The 19,781-nt window shown below is 43.1% G+C and overlaps 2 protein-coding genes across 17 annotated transcripts in view; one reads left to right on the forward strand and one right to left on the reverse strand.

The window, feature by feature from the left end:
* MBTD1 (mbt domain containing 1) overlaps window positions 1-9,014 on the forward strand; it is a 70,219-nt gene extending 61,205 nt beyond the window's left edge. For all 16 annotated transcript variants that reach the window (XM_067021979.1, XM_067021981.1, XM_059047201.2 and 13 more), the window contains one exon: window positions 5,769-9,014. In XM_067021979.1, coding sequence (XP_066878080.1) covers window positions 5,769-5,887 — 119 coding nt within the window. In that variant the 3' untranslated portion in view covers window positions 5,888-9,014. The remainder of the gene's footprint in view (window positions 1-5,768) is intronic.
* A 4,218-nt stretch (window positions 9,015-13,232) lies between these two features.
* LOC131746167 (nucleoside diphosphate kinase B) lies at window positions 13,233-17,398 on the reverse strand. The gene is made up of 5 exons (XM_059047232.2): window positions 16,858-17,398; window positions 16,447-16,576; window positions 15,390-15,491; window positions 14,270-14,382; window positions 13,233-13,488 (listed from the first exon to the last, which is right to left on the reverse strand). Exons 2-5 carry the CDS (start codon window positions 16,570-16,572, stop codon window positions 13,371-13,373), a joined length of 459 nt encoding a protein of 152 aa, XP_058903215.1. The 5' UTR covers window positions 16,573-16,576; window positions 16,858-17,398; the 3' UTR covers window positions 13,233-13,370.
* Between the last annotated feature and the right edge of the window lie 2,383 nt (window positions 17,399-19,781).

Genomic DNA, 19,781 nt, shown 5'->3' on the forward strand with positions numbered 1-19,781 from the left:
GTTGTGTAAGTCTTTGAAAGCTTATGTGTGCTTATGAAACCGTAACCAAAGGGTGTTTCAAAAGAAATTAGATTGCTGAAGAACTTGCAGGCAACAAACGTGTAAATTTTAGAACTGCTTTTCAGAATAAGAATTATAATTGTTTTCTAAAAGAGTGAATTATAAACCAAAAGTTAGGGGAGCACATTTCATATCAGTAAAATCCTGCCACTCGTATAATTCATTAATTAAACTGTTTGATTTCTCCCTGAAGGACGGTGTTTGTTTGGGCTTATATGGGCAGTGAAATGCCTACAAGTAGGGTTTTAAAACCCTCTCTGCCATTGGATTGTTAGTCCCTCTCAAACTAAAATTTTTTTGAAGGTAATTTAGCCAGCTATTCTCTACACTCGATGCTCTCTGTAGTTCATTTTGCTTTGTTTTGTTTTAAATTGATTATAAAGAGTCAAGAACCAGGATTACCAGACTCTGAGAGACTAGAAATAATCTCCCCCATTATCCACTCCCCAACACACACACGCGCGCGTGCGCGCGCGCACACGCACACACACACACACACACACACACACACACACACACACACACACACACACACACACACACACACACACACACACACACACCCTTGTTTTCAGAAGTAAAAACCGTGCATAGTTGGTTCTCTTTTTCAGAGTATCCTATGCAGCACAACCTTTCCTAGTTATGATGCAGTTTTCTTACCACACATGTAAGTAAAAGCTTACTTTAGTTTAACTTGATATTTAGAGAGGAAGATGCCAATTGGGAAGAAGCCTGTCAGTTTGTCGAGCCTGCCCATGACAGGTGGGGTACGGAGGAGCTTCTCTGGTGGCGAAGAGTTGACTCCTCCTCCATATCGAACCCTTCCAGCACAGACAGCCCCGGAGGCCTTCCCACCTCCCCGCACTAGCCGAGAGTTCAGTCCCAGCCTCAAAACAGGTAATTGGTCACATCAGCACCTCAGGTACTGCAGAGGGTCAAAGTCTGGGTTAGGGTGGTGGGAGACAGAAGCATGGTCTGGCATGACAGATGCTGACATTAAGTTTTTCTTTTTCTTTCAACTAAAAAATTCATTTTCATTAGTCTTTGGTAGTCACTTCACTAAAATGAATAATCAGGGAAGGATTTTTATTTTGTTACAAGCCACTTTTGAGCTTCAAATTCGGGTAACGTTGTGATTTCAGTTTATGGAATTGTGAGACAACTTGTACTGTTTCATGGTTTCGTTAAAATGGTTAAACATTTTGCATTGCAGAATTCTACGTGACTTGACCTGAGGGAGAAATATGCCATAAGGGAGCAATCTGATTAATCAGATCCAAAAATGAGGCTTTGTTCATAGCGTTCCATAGCGTCTCATTCAGTAGACAGGATGTGTTTTGTATTCCTGTGTGATTTTAGTTCTGGTAGTAACATTTACCACAATCTTAGTTGAATAACATGGATTTGGAAATATAATACTTGTATAATTTTGGTATTAAATTTGAGTGAAATTTATTTCTATAATTTCATGTTTATATATGTACAGTGATTAAGTAAATGACATTTAATTTGAGTTGAATAGGTTAGGCTAAGCTGGTAGAGTATAAGGAACACTGCCCTTTGTAATAGCTAAGAGCAAACATGTTACCATAGAATGTCAGAGGCTTCACTTGCATGTGATGAATCTTAGGCGTGAGTACAGATCAAATAGCCCCAAAGCCAAAGTTTTATCTATCTTAGCATATATTCTGCCATATCCTAACTATTGCTTTTAAACAATTTTTTATCTAATTTGCAGTCTTTAAAATGCCTTTTATATGTTGAAAACCATGATGGGACTTAGTACCTAGCTCTATTTTCTTCTCATTCCTCTGTTTGCTAATATTTTTGCACCTGAAGTTATCATCAACCTTTTTTTTTCCATTTTAAAATGTGTTCTTTAGCTTTTGCCTTCTTAAACAGTGTATTAGGTGATCTTGATCCTTTCTAGGCTATTTCTCTGAAGATCACTCATATCTTTATATCTAGAGAAAATTACTATACCTCTTTTGTATAGGAAATGGATGAGGATTGCAAATGCAAGTTTATCTGCTATTTTATGGAAATACCTTCAAATGTCTAAAGAGCCTTTCAACTTCTTTTCTTGTCTTTGTAACTTTTTTCTTTTTGTACTTGTTATTATGAAAGTTTTCTGTAACCTAAGTGATTAACTATAGATATTGTGAGCTCTGAAAATGTTTGAATTTTTATTGCATTTTAGATGTATTTTCTTGAAGCGTTAGGCTGATTTTGAAGGCGTGTGTCACGTTTTGTGAGAGAACTTGACTTTTTAGGATTGGCAAAACCCAGGAACTTGGAGTAGGCATACAGCATGGAACCCACAAGGCCTCCTAAGTGACTTCCCTTTCCACTAGTGTCTATTATGTGTGTCTTCTGAGCTAGGGGCACATCTTGTGGAATTGAATGTGATTTTACTGTGGTGAAACTATGTAGGGTCTACGTTGCTGTTTCTGAAAGCTATGGTTTGTTTAGCTATTGAGAGAATTTATTGTTTATGGACTTCTAACTAGGAAAATGTGGTTTCTGTTAGATTGTCTTCTGAAATGTTAGTGATTAAAGTCAGCAAAGTAACTTCTTTTTAAAAACAGAGCCAAGAAAATGCATTTGTGTAGAAAGTGACATCAGCCACAGGATCTATTTTATTTCATCCATCATTCATTGAGAATAAGGCCTGTAAAGGAGAAATGATTAGTGTGAAGATACCAGACAGGCTTTATTTTAGGTTCCTTGAAAACACTGAAACTTTGCATTAGAACATTACACATCTGAGTGAGTGTTTCACCTTTATCTTGAGTTACTTTTTTTTAAGAACATTGTTTCCATATTTTAACATGAGTAGAAGCATAATCCAGAACTTTGTTGTTAATAATAAGTGCAAATAATTTCAGGATGTGCTTTAGAATTTCAATTTACTTTTCTTACATTAAAAAAAAAAAACAAAAAGCATCTGTTTGAATGGAACATGCTTGGTCTTGAAGCATAGTAATTCTTTTCTCATTCATTTGGCCATCTGATCATCATATAACAAGATATTGTTTTAATCAACCTTTTATTGTGGGTACTGCACCTTTAATGAAATTTGGGGTTTTTTTCCTTTTCCATGTGTTTATTTTCATGGTATTGTTCAGATGTCTTTAACAATGCATGTTGGTTTGATTTAAGGATAACTGTTACATGTTTGATATCCTCCATAAAAGCATTTTTATCATATTAACTAATTTTTTAAAGGATTTTTTAAAGAAAGCAAGATTATTCTTTTTTTTTTTTTTGTCGTCTGTGTTGGGTCTTCATTGCTGCGCACGGGCTTCTCATTGCGGTGGCTTCTCTTGTAGCAGAGCACGGGCTGTAGTCACGCAGGCTCAGTAGTTGTGGCGCACAGGCTCAGTGGTTGTGGCACACGGGCTTAGTTGCTTCGCAGCATGTGGGATCTTCCCAGACCTGGGCTTGAACCCGTGTCCCAGGCATTGGCAGGTGGATTCTTAACCACTGCGCCACCAGGGAAGCCCCAAAAGATTATTCTTTAAATTATTAAATAAGATGTCAAAGACCATTATTTTTGAAACTAGTCTTTTGTAACTAAAATCAAGACACGAAGTATTTTTCTATCACTATTTGACTTTAAAAGTAGCCATATTTTGGGCTACTATTCTATTCCCCCGTCCGGGAAGACCTCACATGAAGTCCGTGAGCCATGGCCGCTGAGCCTGCGCGTCCGGAGCCTGTGCTCCGCAACAGGAGAGGCCACAAAGGTGAGAGGCCCACATACTGCAAAAAAAAAAAAAAAAAAAAGTAGCCATTTTAATATTGTTCCACGTGGTGTTATTGTTTCATGAAACTTAGTTGGCTTACTACTCATCTAAATACTCTTTGAGCCCTAATTCTTCTCATAAATTGACCTTTTTCCCCCTGCATAAGCAGTTCCCAATTTACATTCCATATATATCTTCATCCTCTCACTCCAATTGTTATGAAAAGAGTCATAAAAAAAGAAACAAAAAAATATCACCTTTCCTTTGGAGACAGTCCCTGCAGGAAGCAGACAGGTGGTTACTCAGTGGCTGAGCAGCCAGCCTGAGAGTCACAAGCTGTGCAGAGGGAGGCCTTAGGCTACATTGGTTCCCACTGTTAAATAGCCCTTCAAGAATGCTAGTCTTATGTTACCATGTCTCCCTACTTTTCATGGTTTTATATGAAATCTCCTGTTTCAGAATATTCAGTCAATTTAAAAGAACCACAGGGCAGAGGTGAGGGAGGGAAAAACCCAGTTTGTGACCTCTGACTTAACAGATCTCTGTGCTGAAGAAATTGAAGAAGAAAGTTAGCATTACTCACCATGGGATTAGATTCCAGTGAGAATATAAGCATTAAAGGTCACCTGTTCTTTAAATTATTTGCAACTTTACCAACTCAATTTTGGTTAAAGAGTAACTTTTTAAGAAACTCCAATACATCTCTGAGAGGTTGGCAGTTACTAAGACTAGTGTTTGTTTAACACCTAGCTGAGATCATTTTCATTTAAAAAGTAGGAAAGTAATTTTTTTGAAGGGAGGTGTTCTATAGGAAGTAGAGGGTGGGCTTCAGGGAAAGGAGTTAGGGCAGCCTGAAATTGCTGGCTAACTGCGTTGAGTTAACTTAAGAGATGTTTATTAAAAGACATAGGAAAATCTCAGAATTAAACAGCCTAAACTTTTGCCAAAGACCAGTGCTGGGACCAGCAAAGAAAACATTCCTCTTTTTCTTCTTGCTTGCCCATGCATTAAGAAGAGCCCTCCTGTCACTAAAAATTATGACTAGCATGACTTCAGTGACTACCAAGAAACCTAAACCCCACTGAAAATACTGGAAACTGAAAAACAGTTGTCCATAAAAATAAAGACCTATTGGAACATGACCTGTTCATAAATTGAGGACTGCCTATACTGTTTGTTTTCATTAAAAAAGAAGTCTTCAGATAACAACTCAGACAGGTAGTACTACTGTTAAGTGATCCCATTGGTAATTTTAGCTGTTTTTGTTTTGTTTTCTTTTTTGGCCGCACTGCACAGCTTGCAGGATCTTAGTTCCCCGGTCTGGGATTGAACCCGTGCCCTCAGCATTGAGAGTACAGAGTCCTAACCACTGGACCACCTGGGAATTCCCAAAGTTAGCTATTTTTTATACCAAGGATTTTCACGTTGCTGGTGTCAATCAATTTTTATTTTACCTAAAATGATTACTTAAGTTTTTCTTGATTTTAGTTTTAATACAGGTGTTTAATATTATCAGATTTATATCTTTTTTATGAAGGGAGTCTTTAGGTACTTCTTGGAGATAATAACATATTAAAGTCATTTGTTGTGTTACTTATTATTCAGAACTATCCAGGAAATATGCTATTTATGTAGACATTGACATAAAAGTGAATACTTAATCATGAGAAAAATTCTAATCATTCTAGTCAAATTAGTGATCACCATTACCTTCAACATTTCATTGACAGTGTCCATTTGTGAGTGTCCAGTTTGCAGTATTGTTCCTTTTTGGAACTCTTCTTAACTACGAATATACTTTGCAAATTAAAATTAATTAAATGCTCTTCCTTCGGGGGGGGTTAGTTTTAAGAGTTATTGAAGACATGAAGAAGTCTTATTAACTGTGAGGCTGGTGGAACATGAAGCAATCTGAATATTCTAGAAAGACTTAACATCTTGTACATTTATTTCTTGCAGTGACTACATTGCAGCTGAAGGAGGAGTTGATAGATGGAGAGGATTATAATTTCCTCCAAGGAGCATCTGATCAGGAAAGCAATGGCTCTGCCAACTTCTACATCAAACAAGAGCCCTGAGGTTGCTCAGAAACTAAGGGTGGGAGGGAAAGAATTTTACACAGGACTGATTTATAATCAATCCAGCTGTACAGCGGGGCTATTCTACTGGGACATTTTGCTAAACATAGAAAATTTCAGTTCCAGATTTTTCAAGTGGGTAGGGAAACTATTTTAGCTGTGGGGGGAAATTTTTCAATTTATAAAGATGGACAATTTTTGTGTTGTATTTGAAGCTTTTGAAAGAATTTTGTAATATTTTCCAAGTTTGGATTTATGTGCATTGTTAACGAGAACTGAAATTCTAACTTTTTTGGTAAGATTAAAGTTTAGGTAGCAGGATTGAAGGAAATGATTTAAGAAGGATATAGTTGTAAATGCAAATGAACTGTCATTACAAATGAACCTTTTTGGTACCTGTTGGGAGATTTTGGGATTTTGGAAGTTAGGCCAGTCACATCTCCAGCTTCCTCTGCTGCAGAATATGCAACTGAACATCCCCCCCATCCCCGCCCCATGGAGAGCTCATCACCACATAGATCACGGAAGGGTAATTAATTCTGCTTGTTGGCATTTTATTGCAGCCCATTTTAAATATTTGTACAGAAATGTTTTTCATTCTGTGAAAATTTCTTTGGAGTTCTATATGAAACTGGAAGAACTCTGGATACTTTTATATGTTCTCTTAATTAAAAAATGAGTAAAATTATCCTAACACTAAAGTGTTAAACTGGAATGGTTGACAAGATATACAGGATCTCAGTCTACATGTTGAGGGGTTGGGGAAAATGCAATATTGTCCTATGTTTATTTTATTTTCCTTACTAAAAAATACCCCACGAAAGGGATTCTCATCAGTTCTCTGCCATTTCTCTCCATCTGTGAGATAATACTTGGTATAACCACACCCCAAAACACATGTTCTGTATTACCAGGAGAATCAAATTAACAGTTGTTTAAAGCCAAAATAAGTTTAGATTTCAGAATCATTCCAGCTCTGCTTTTAACTATCCTGGATTTGTCAGAAAACTAATTTGAAAGAGAATTTAATTTTCTTAAAATTTAAAGACAATTCATACTAATTATATGTATTATATATAATTAGTATGAATTGTCTTTAACTCTATTCAGAATTAATTTTAACAATAATAACGGATTTGGACCATTTTGAACATTCCCTATTTTAAAATTCACATGGCTTCCTTTGAAAAAAGGATATAAGGGTAAATTGGTGAAAGGTTTGCTCTCTGCATTTTTTGACTTTCTGAGTTGTGACTGAATGAGAGAGCTTTAGCATTTACCAGTGAGGTTCATAAACTAAACTCTCAGGAATTACTTGCATCTGTTCTAGAAGTGCTTCTGGGTCTTAGCCTGGCCTCTTCAGAGTGGTAATATTGACCATCTCCTCTGGAATATAGGTAGGGCTAATTAGAAATTAATCAAAATGATTAACCTCTACAGTCCTTCAGCCTATGGAATGCTTTAAAAAATGTTAATGGAAAGCCCCAGGAGACCATTTTAGGTAAGATTTTTTTTGTTTGAATTTTAAAATGCATAGAACATTAAAAACCAGCAATTTATTTTCTAAAATATTGCTCTACTTTTGGGAATAATAGCATTGGTAATATGCACAGGTTTACCTCATTCTATGCAAGAGGGGTTAATATCATAAGGTTTTGTAGTTGCTACTGGAAGTATAATTTGTTACTTTATAGTGTAAGAATGTATGGAATCGCATGTCAACATTTCTTAACACTGACTCTTTAGGGGCATAAATGCAGATCATATCAATGCCAAGTTGATTCTCATGTGTCAGATATATGTGAATTCAGCTGTTAAATTACTGGATATTTATCTACAACATTACTGAGAGGGACCTACTGTAAATGTGACATCCTCACACTTCCCAAATCTTTAACTTTTAAGAATCTTCCTATAAACTTAAAGCCTGGAAGACTTCCAAAAAGCAAGGGTTACAACAATCTTTATTCTCAGGCTTAGTGAATTAAACCCAGGACTCCGATTCCATGATATGGGCACAAGAAGCCAATTGTATCGTGTGCTCTAACAGTACCCCTGGGCTTAGGGGCTCTATAGGGAACTGAATAAACCAGGAGGGATTTGATTTGGAGCCTGGTAATTAGTTCTGTGAAATGCTCATGTGTAGCCAGGTTTTATAAGCTTCCAGTTCTACAGCAAAGCCAGGCTCTGAGTGTTTTCAGATTTCCCATCTATTTATGAAGTGTTTCGTGTCTTAATCCCATGACCAACGTTAAATGTTGGTAAGGACTTCCTACCGAATAAACACAATCTGAAGCCCTCTTCATTGTTCAGACTAACTCCCTGCTACCGATGAACAGAAAATGAGTTGATGCAGAGGAGATTTATGTCTTAGCCACAGCTCCAAGTGTACAACTCAGTAGCCCCATTCTCTTCTACGGTTCAAATGTACTGCTGACCTTGGGTTTGTTTTGTTTTTTTCCTGTTAGGATTATTTGGGGATTTTTGGTAGTTTAAACTCTTTAACCTTTTCCTTGCTGTGTATGAGGAAAGCTAAAGCTGTTATCAACTTCTTATTCTACGGATACTAACACGGGTTTTCAGTGTTTGTTTGTTTTTATTATTATTAATTTTGTGTGATGTGAATACCCTCTCCCGTCAATATTTGTATTATGGTGCTATATATTTGGTAATGATCCTTTACTATTGGGAAGGGATTTTTAAAATACTGTGATTAAACTGGGTTTCTTCCTTTGATTTTCATATTTTAAATAAAGCCACAGTCATTTATACAAAAGAAAAGTATCTGTCCCTGGGCAAATCTTTTGAGGACAGAGGTCAAAGTAAACTGCATAAGGTTTTTACATCATTTCTGTATGTATTTGATAAATAGATCAATATCTGTACAAATTTAATCTTTTATTTTCTTGGTAACTTGTGATCATTGAGAAAGTGTTTGAAACTTTCTCCTAAAGTGTATATAATGGCGTGAAAAATTCCTTTGGAGAAATTTATGTTCCTTTCATTTTTACCAAATTGCAAATTTTCAGCATGGATGTGAAAAGCATTAAAATTATAACTTTGTGTACAAGATGAAAATAATTCACTAAATTTGCCCTTTTTTACACAAAATAAAACGTTAAAGTTAAGTTGTATATGAGCAATTCTTTTTTTTTTTAACTATTTACAGGAAGCATTACATAGGAAGGTTGTTTTAACATCATAACAGAAAAATTTCCTTTCATAGGCAGAATGCAAGTACTAAAAATACAATTTTGACAAGTTATATTATATCCTAAGGAACCAGGCAAGATGTTGCAGACAGACATCATAATTTCCAGCTGTGAAAGCCTGGAAAGCACTGGTGGACAACTCCTTCTCTTGATCAGTGATCTCAGGTCGCTTCTTGGATACTTCTTGTCCCATATTTTTTTACTTCTGACTATTGCCCCGAGTTACTATCAACTTTACTATGTGGCCACATTTTCACTCTTCACTCCGGGGATTCACCTACCGAGATTCAGATGTCCCTCTTGTCAAGTCCCTGTTCGGGCGCCACTTGCCGCCAGCCGCGGCGTGTCCTCAAAGTGTAGCAACAATCGATGAGAGGGGGTAGGGAACTGAACGCACCAAGGTATGGGATCAGAAGGGCACAAGCAACTGATGGTTGCAAGGCCTGAGCAATTCTTTAATATGCTTTGGTATTTGAGGAATTTCCTTTTTTATTCAAAATATTGAGTGCCGCCTTTTTTTAATGTATTTATTTGGCCACACCACGCAGCATGCAGGATCCTAGTTCCCCAACCAGGGATTGAACCTGCATCCCCTGCAGTGGAAGCACGGAGTCTTAACCATTGGACTGCCAGGGAATTCCCTTGAGTGCTTTCTATAAGCAGTGGAAGGCCCCTGGGAAAGTCAGATCAGTTCCTCCCTCACAGAACCTGTACTCTCATAAGGTAAGCCAGCACAAGTGAGGAAGAATTTACTGCTGGCTGACGAGAGGAAGAGAATATGGGTGGATATATGGCCATAGTTGCATTTGAGCCAGGATCTCACTTGGAGGGAACAGGCAAAAACCATGGGAGGGGGTGAGTGTGGACCCCTTGTGGGGAAATTAAATCACTTTAGTCAGAACATGGTGTTTCAGGGTTGGCATGATTGCTAGGAGACTTTTTTTTTCCAGCTCCATTAACCTCAGCAACAAGGTTCATAGGATGTAAATGAATTATCCCAGCTTGCTCTTGCTGTTTACATTAAGAGGGAACGCAGACCCCCTCCTTTATCAACAGCTGACTCTGTGGGAAATTATCCAACTTTTACTGCAGAAGCAGTTTGTAGAGAATTTTATGGATGTTAGATAGTAATGAGGTGGATTGGGTATCTTTCATAGTTAATTTCATCACTTTAGAAAAATATAACACATTCCAAGAAAAACAGAACCTAATTTCTGCCCTGCTTCCTACCTTAAATGGCTTGAAAACAGTTGCCCTAGTAAATTGGAATTCCCAGGTTGGCCTCAGTTACTATCCCAAGCTTTGACATATACATTCTTATTTAAACCGTTAAGCGCCTCTTGGGAAACTAGTTTCCTAAAGTGCTTTATGCCCATGTTTTGGGGGGGTTTTTTTGTTTTTTTTTGTTTTTTCCCTTTCAGAGACGGGGTCTCGCTATGTTGCCCAGGCTGGAGTGCAGTGGCTATTCACAGGCGCGATCCCACTACTGATCAGCACGGGAGTTTTTTTTTTTTTTTTCCTTTGCGGTATGCGGGCCTCTCACTGTTGTGGCCTCTCCCGTTGCGGAGCACAGGCTCCGGATGCGCAGGCCCAGCGGCCATGGCTCACGGGCTTGGTCGCTCCGTGGCATGTGGGATCTTCCCGGACCGGGGCACGAACTCGTGTCTCCTGCATTGGCAGGCGGACTCTCAACCACTGCGCCACCAGGGAAGCCCCAGCACGGGAGTTTTGACCTGTTCCGTTTCCGACCTGGGCCAGTTCACCCCTCCTCAGGCAACCTGGTGGTCCCCCGCTCCCAGGAGGTCACCATATTGATGCCGAACTTAGTGCGGACACCCGATCGGCATAGCGCACTACAGCCCAGAACTCCTGAGCCCAAGCGATCCTCCTGCCTCAGCCCCCCGAGTAGCTGGGACTACAGGCGCGCGCCACCGCGCCTGGCTATGCCCATGTTTTAAGAGGAACAAATGTTTCCCCAAAACAAGTAACTTTAGCACTGTGTTGTTTATCCAGCCTTGTGAGATGGGGAGAACGGCAACTATCTCCTTTCTGCAGACTCTTACTGAGGCTAGTTTAACATCCCTTTTTGACCTGTTAAGAATTCCAGGGCTTCCCTGGTGGCGCAGTGGTTGAGAATCCGCCTGCCGATGCAGGAGACACGGGTTCGTGCCCTGGTCCGGGAAGATCCCACATGCCGCGGAGCGGCTAAGCCCGTGAGCCATGGCCGCTAGGCCTGCGCGTCCGGAGCCTGTGCTCCGCAACGGGAGAGGCCACAGCAGTGAGAGGCCCGCATACCGCAAAAAAAAAAAAAAAAAAAAAAAAGAATTCCAAGCCTCCAAGCCTCACAAGCAGGCCAAAGCAGGGCTTGCCTATTAACAACAAATAATTACATAAAAAGTAATGCATTTTTTAAAATGCATTTATTATGTTTAAAATAGTTTTATAAAAGCATAAAAGGTTCTGAATTAGTTGTCCACTTTCACACACCCAACTGGTATATAGGATTAGGTCCAAAACCCAACCTTACTCCAGAGGCAGTGCTTTTGTCCTCACTACAGCCCACCCTTCCTCATTCAGTTCTACCAAATTAAGTCCTAACATTCATATCCTTCCTCTCAGCTCTCACCACTCCAAATTTGACTTCATCACCCTCCAAACTCATGGCTTTATCATGTCACTTGGAAAACTATATAAAGGTAGTAAAGCACAGTGGCCAAGAACAGAGTCTGAAGCCCGCTGCTTGCATTGGAACTTGACTCCTTCACTTGTTAAGCTCTGTAACTTGACTCAGTTTCCTCAGTTATAAAGTAGGATACTAGTACCAACTTCCTAAGAGTTGTGAACATTAAATGAATTCATGTACACGAAGTTCTTAGAACATCCCTGGCACAGAGTAAGCCTATACGTAATAACTGCTGCTGCTGATTACAGGTACCTTAGCCACTGTGCATGTGGATACAGGGTGGGCACCTCCACATTAAAATGCAGACCCCAGGCCTGCCCCAGGATCTAATTTCAATAAACTGCCACGTAATGTAGTGAAAGCGTGTAGCATATATAAACATGAGATTCATTTGAAACTAAAAAATAATTTAGAAAATGTTAAATGTCTTGTCAATCGTTGACTTGAAATTAGAATCCTGACACTTTTTTGTACCCAGCTGTTGATGTGTTTGTTATTGTCTTACAGCAATGTGCATAAAAAAGTGTCATGTTGAGGGCGTTCCTTGTGGCCTAATGGTTAGGATTCTGGGCTTTCACTGCTGTGGCCTGGGTTCAATCCCTGGTCGGGGAACTGAGATCTTGCAAAGCCATGTGGCCAAAAAAAAAAAAAAAAAGTAATGTTGAGTCTTTTATATGGAAGTGGCATGAAAAGCTTTCATCAGTTTCCTAAGAAAACAGGTATTCATAAACCTACATATTTCTATAATCTCATTTTTAAGGCAGACTCCAGATGATAGTGATCATTTATATTGATAGGTGCTCTTTGGCATCATTTTACAACTGTACCAATCCAGCAAAATTAATAGGCAATATGGATTTTGTAACCACTTACTACTAGCCCAGGAAATAGGCATGATAAACATCTCATCCCAGGGTAGAGAATAAGCAGGGAGGTAGGGTTGCAGGGAATATTTGTGTACCCGCTATGGGCCAGGCACTAGGTTAACTGCTTTACATGCATTATTTCATTTAATCCTGCATTGCCATGGTATCATCCTCACCTTACAGGTGTGTCCTTAGGCTTCCATTTCCTCATACGTAACTTGCCCAGTTTGCAATCAACAAGAATGTAAATCTGGACAACTTGACTAGTCTATGTTTCATTCTACCAAGTTTCAACAAATTCTTTGTACAGAAATGTGCATTTCTACATCAGCTAAAGTGGTTGGGATCTTTATTATGTTCATTATTTCCTTATTAGTTTCCTCAGATACGCAAGCAGTGCCACACTTGTCCTCTTCAGCCTCACCGCTTTCCCTCCTAGAGCCTGGAAGTATACCAGGTGCTGAGAAGGATTAAATCATTTTTCCAGAACAAGCAAGATGAATTTGTTCTGGATAACACTACGATAGCCAGGGAACCAAGTCACATCTTCCAGCTTAGTAACCAGTAATCACCAGAGGCTGCACCCCGTTTTCAAAGGCTTTATTGGTAGATATACTTTAGGAAAGAAACATCCATCCTACTGCTTCCACGTTAGTGGAATGAAGAGCTGTGCCTAGGGACACATCAGGTGGTGCCAGAGGGACTGATGCTCCGTCCACCTCTTATTCATAAATCCAGTCAAAAGCACAAGACTTGTACTCAACCAATTCTTCAGGCTTAAACCACAGGCTGATTTCTTTCTCAGCACTTTTTACTGAATCACTGCCATGAATGATGTTCCTAAGAAGGAGAACAATTTCTAGTTACCACATTTTAAAGTACAAAAGTCTGTTTAATGGGTAAAGCAAAGGACAGTCACTGAAGACCTTTTCTGCCAGTTACTCCTGGAAAGCAGCTGACCACCCCCAAGTATCTCCTCTTAAAAGCAACTTTAAAACTATAAAAGTACTTAAGCCAAAAGCATCACTTGGTTCAACTTTATTATGCTTCTAAATTTTCAAAACAGTACTTGTACCCAAGATTACCACAAAACATTACTTCTCAAATTTTGAAAAATATAGGAATACCCAGACCAAAACCCAAACTAGATGTGACGTATTCATCATCAACAGCCATTGCTGCTGTATTTTCTTACACTAGTTTGCAAAGTCCAATCAAAACATTCACATTATTGACAATCCCTTTATTCCATTTGAGTCTCATAACTATAAAAGTTTTTGTAGAGATTCTATATGAGTGAGGGAACCAAACAGGCTAAAAGTGACACACCCCTGGACACAGCACCACAAAGGGCAGAGCCAAGGCTAGACCCCTTCCTTGCCCCACTCTCCGTACTTTCTGCTGTCACGAAGGACCTACCGCAGGCAGCTCCCTTGTGCAGTGCCTTGGCTAAAATTTTAAGTAGCCTAGAGAAGTAACTAAGAAAGCGTTCATCCAATGATAATTACCACCTAATTTAAACATTCAAATTTTTCTAAAATTGGAATATGCCAAAAACGTTTGTTTTAAACCCAAGTTAAGTGGCTTTGAGGAAAAGTCATTAGTGTCCTTTGGAACTTACCTGCCAACTTGAATGCAGAAGTCGCCACGAATGGTGCCCGGCTTAGAATCCACTGGGTTGGTCTCCCCAAGCATCACTCTCCCTGTCTTCACTACATTCAGGCCCTCCCAGACCTTGACATTAGGGAAAAGGAATTTCATCAGTTCTACCATTCAGGACCATTAAAAACAAACATTTACCTCTACCTAACAGCACATATCAGTAAAGACCAATCAGTGACATGATTATTAGCCAACCCCAGTAGTAGTAGGGGCCAATATAAAATACTCCATACTCCATCCCAAGTGTATTGCTAGGATACAGAGAAAAAGTCTACCCAACTTGGGGACTTTCCACTCTGGCTGAGACAAGAGATTAACAAGACTGAAGAATCCTTATGCAGCCACAAACTCAAAAAATAGTGGTGGGGCTTCCCTGGTGGCGCAGTGGTTGAGAGTCCGCCTGCCGATGCGGGGGACGCGGGTTCGTGCCCCGGTCCGGGAAGATCCCACGTGCCGCGGAGCGGCTGGGCCCGTGAGCCGTGGCCGCTGAGCCTGCGGGTCCGGAGCCTGTGCTCCGCAACGGGAGAGGCCACAGCAGTGAGAGGCCTGGGTAACACACACACACAAAAAAAAATAGTGGTGAAAGGGTAAAGAAAAGTGAGCAGACTGGAACAGGATCAGTGGGCAGGGCATCGCAGAAGACTGTTAGAGCAAAGACATGGCGAAGACTGACATGAAAGGGGAAAATGTATTCCAGGGAAAAGCAGAAAGAAGAAAAGGTCACCCTCAGAGAACAGGAAGTAGGGCTTCTTTCCCCACAATTTTATTAACTCCTTATTATACCCTCTACCTCTATTCACTTCATTTCCAATTGGACATTAATCACAGGAAGAAATAGACCAGTTCATTTCTAGCACAGGATCACAGAGAACTCTTTAAGTTCTGATTCTCACTTCCTTTTTCCTCCCAAGTTCCCAGTTGGTCTGTAAACTAACTCACTCCAGCAGGCTGCCTTTGTAAAACAAGGAATTTGGAGTGTCTGCAGATGTCTAAAAAGGAACATGAAGGCACTGAGCAAACCCAGTTACCTATCAGCTGTTACTTTCCTTGGTTCCCTCTCCTCCACCACAAGCACTTACCATGGCCACAACCGGCCCTGAGCTCATGTACTTCACCAGCCCTGGGAAGAATGGGCGGTCTTTCAGGTCAATGTAGTGCTGCTTCAGGAGTTCCTCAGAGGCCTGGCATTGAAGAGGAGGTACCAATTAGGTAGTAAACTAGAAAGGCTCAAATATGGCTCTATCCCATCCTCAGAACCCACCTGCCCCACCGCCAGTAACATGGTAGGTTATCTAGAAGTCTGGGTGTGTATTTTAGCTCACATTCATAAGGTGTGCATTTAAAAAAAAAAAAAAAAAACCCATCCAAACCATGAAACTGATGCTCGGAAAGACTGTTCTGATCATGAAGACACCCTCATGTCAATGACTTGACGGATGTTACAATCCTTAGAAAGAGGTGGTTAGGGAGTTAAGTGTTGGCTGCAATCAAAGGAAATATGCCAGACAGAGGTCATATCAGACCCTCTGGCCCATTCCCAATGCCCTTTTAAACATTTCAGACGTTAACTGAGAAAGCCTGGTTTAAATTTCAGTTCTTAGGTACTTATCCCCTAAGGTCCAGATCTGTACCCCAAATTTAAGGTGGAAGATAAAGTTACTGCCCTATGCCAAAGGGAGCCTGCAGAGAAAGGGCAGAGTAAGGCACACCCCACCTAAGACCTCAATCATCTCAGAGTTGCAAGCTGAAGCACAAAAGGATTCCAGCCTCCATCCCGTGCCTGGGTGGACCTGCATGCGCCCGGGGCGCAGACCTCCTCTCCACTCCCTGCTGCCCCCCTGCGGGCCACTGCCCGTCGCAGCCGCGGGAAGGAAGCAGCCCCGGAGCCGGAGTCACGTCACCTCCGCTTAACCTTCCAAGGGCGTCGGTCCCCCCGGGCCTCGGGGAAGGGTCTAGCGGGCCCGTGGCGCCCTGCGTGGGGGAGGGGGTTGGAGGCACAAAGCAAAGGGGTATTCGCAGGTCCGAAATCAGCCAAGGGGGACTCCGACTAGGAAAAGACACGCGGATCGGCGCTGCGGGGAAGGAAAACCACCCGCGACCTCGCCGCCGCGGGGGAAGGGGAGCGAGGCGCGTCACCTGAAGGAACTTCATGGCCACAAGGCGGAATCCCTTCTGCTCGAAGCGTTTGATGATCTCGCCCACCAGGCCCCGCTGCACGCCGTCGGGCTTGATGGCGATGAAGGTGCGCTCCGCGTGGGCCATGGTCCTGCGGGCGGCAGGTTCGGTCAGGGCGTCGCGGCCGCATTCACACAGGCCTCGAGGGGGCCCGGACCCCGGCCCAGAGGCCACGTGGCTCCCGCGCCCGCCCGCCGCTACCGCGGGGACACGTGGCCTGCGGGACGCCTCAGCCCTGCCAGCTCCGGGCCGCCGCCCCTCAGCCGTCCCCGGGTGCCCCCGGAGGACACTCGGCAGGGACCCCGGAGGAGCGCCCGGCCTGCGGGACCGAGGGGGCCCGAGGGCGGGAAGGGATCGGAGCCGCCGTCTTACCGGTAAGCGGGCAGGCGCGAGCAGCGATGCGGGCCTGAGCCGAGATCGGAGCCGAGAGCTGAGCGACCACCGCCGCAGGGAGCCCGCGGAGGAGGGGCCGGCGGCGGCCACACCCCGGACGGCCCTCCGCCCAACCCGCGAGGCCGGACGCTTCCGGACGACTCTGTCCACGCCCCGGGTTTGCAGAATAAGCCAGCGAGGGCTCCGGGGGCAGGAAGTGATTTCTACCCCACCTGGATGTGCCAGAAGTAGAACAGCGTGCGTCCAATCCAGCTCCTGTCTTCAGTACCTCCTCACAAGCGCGCACGCGCGCACGCAAACCCTCCTGGTGTTGAGTCAGTACCCCGGCCAGTACCATCTGCTTTTCCCCATTCACCGAGCACCCAGAGCTGCTTTCTCTCCTCCCCGTCTAGCACAAGTCCTTATCCTACCTGTGAAATCCAGTTTCCCCTTCCCTCCCCTCTGCTTGAGCCCTGCTTCAAGCCCTCCACCTCCCTCATCCGAACTGGCGGCCTCGCAATGCGCGTCAACCTCACTTCTCCCCGCGAGAAGCCTCCCTCAGGACCCTCCTCAAACACCATCTGACCCTCGATCCTGCTTTGATGACTCCCCCTGCCTGGAGGATGGCATCCAAGGCTAATTTAGCAAAATACCCCATGCCCTGTTCCCTCCTGCCTGTCTCCCCACCCACCTTCCCAGCCCAATTAAGCGGCCCTGTTCCCACCCTGAGATGATGATCTCTGCCCCCAGCGTCATTATGTGGCCAGGTTATCCAGTTCAGCCTGAGACACACCCAAGACAAGATTCTAGATTCTCTCATAGAAATCAGGCCTGTCATACATTTGCAGACAATCCCTATCTCTTCTCTGCCTGACAAACCACTAGCCGCCCTTTGGTGGTGCCCAGCTTCCCTAGAGGAGCCAGCAAGCCCCTCCTCTCAGTAAGTGTACACTCACCCTCACCCCCACCCCCACCCCTCCAGCAGTGCTTACAGCCTGAGGTGGGCAGAGCCCCTGTGTCTGTCTCCTCAGCACGGTGAGCTGACTACGGGAATCATGTGTCATCACCCTAGTGGTCCTGGCACTGCACTGATAACCTGTGTTAGATGCTGTGACAGTCCAGACCTCTATTATACCTTGCTGGCTTTCCAAACTTCTAGTTTGGAAAGCAGTCTTCATTCTGGAGCAAGGATACCCAGTGTTCCCTTGGGCCTCAATCTGCAGTACACTTTTATTTGGGCTTCCTTTTCAGGGTTAGCAAATGTCAATTGTGGGAAAGAGTGGGAATTTCACTGGATATTTCTCCGCAGAGCGGTCTGCCCCTTGGTCTGGTCACTACCTTGCGGTACAGCCAACAGCAGCCCTCTGCCTTTCACCTCTCCTTTCCTTCCTGGGAAGACTTTCCTTAACTGGGTAAGGTATAAATGAAGAGGGAAGGGGACAGGGCACAATCCTTAAAGAATGACACAGCCCTTGAGAAAAACTGGATACAACAAGAACTGCTTAGAACCGACTAGGCCCAAGATGGTGGAAGATTCAACTTCCAGTAGAACCTGCGCCTCATTGTATGCTCACTGTAATACATTAGCCTGCTAAATGACACAACCACCGGCACCATGACAGTTCCAAGGCCAACCATAAAGGCCAAAAAGTGGGCGGTGGCCCAAATCCTGGAAATCCTTGAGCCTTCTCCCAGGTAGTTAAAATATTCCTCCCATTCCTTAGCCTATGGAATTACCCAGCCCATGAAAGCTAACCACCCCCCTCGGGCCTGCTCTGCCTTCCGACACAGACTGCATTCTGTCTAAGGAATTGTAACCGAGCAGGACCCTGTGGGGCCTTCTGGGGCAGACCCCTCCCCCATATCCTCTGCTCTAGCTCCTCTCTGAAGTACCCAGATAATAGTACTGATGCACATTTCCTGACTTGTTTTACAGATGTGAAAACCCCCCACCAAATGGAAGATATTAACTATTTGATGACCATGAACACATAGCCCCCAGGCCTCCTGGAGCCTAAGGACTGATTATGTTAACCCCTGGGACATCACCCTGTTACTTCACCATCAACCAATTAGAGAACTGTGCACAAGCTGATCACATACCCTGTAACACACACACACCCTCCCACACACCCTCCCCCCACCCCCCTCCCCCACCCCACCCCCGCCAACCTGGCCTTTAAAAATGCTTTGCTGAAACCCTTTGGGGAGTTGGGGGTTTCAGAGGCATGAACCACCCGTCTCCTTGCATGGCCCTGCAATAAGCCTTTCTCTGCTCCAAACTCCAACATTTAGGAATTGTCTGTTCTCACTGTGCATCAGGCACACGAACACAAGTTCAGTAACAGAATGTGTATCTCTCTCAGTCAACCTCTTTCACTTCACTATGGCTTGCTCTTGAATTCTTTCCTGCACAAAGCCAAGTACCCTCACTTAGCAGCCTGTCCCAGGAACTCTCCCGAGACCTGGGACATGACCATTCTCTCGCACCCCATTTTCCTGCAACATCTTTACAAAGGAAGAGGAAGAAGGTGGTCTTCTCCCCTCCCCACTTTTCCTTTGATTATAAAAACATAGCCCACTTAGTTCTCAGGGAAGAGCCCTCTTGCATGCCCACTTGTATCCTTCACAAGTGTCCTATATTAGTAAATCTACTTCTTACCTATCACTTTGTCTCTTGCTGAATTCCTTCTGTGCCAAGACATAAAGAACCTGAGCTTCATTAAGTCCTGAGATGAGCTGTGCAGTTTCATGACCCTCCTGCCTCGCTACACACATATTCATTCCCCCCAAAGTCCTGGTACTCTATTTCACTCCCCATTCTTTGTATGAAACAGAAACGCATCTATTCCTCAGCTGCCCAAACTAAAGGTGGCCCCCCATGGGAGAAATCCTTACACAATGTATATTTATAGCAAATCATC

This window comes from Kogia breviceps, chromosome 19, assembly GCF_026419965.1.
Source record: "Kogia breviceps isolate mKogBre1 chromosome 19, mKogBre1 haplotype 1, whole genome shotgun sequence".
In the NCBI taxonomy this organism is placed as follows: Eukaryota; Metazoa; Chordata; class Mammalia; order Artiodactyla; family Physeteridae; genus Kogia; species Kogia breviceps.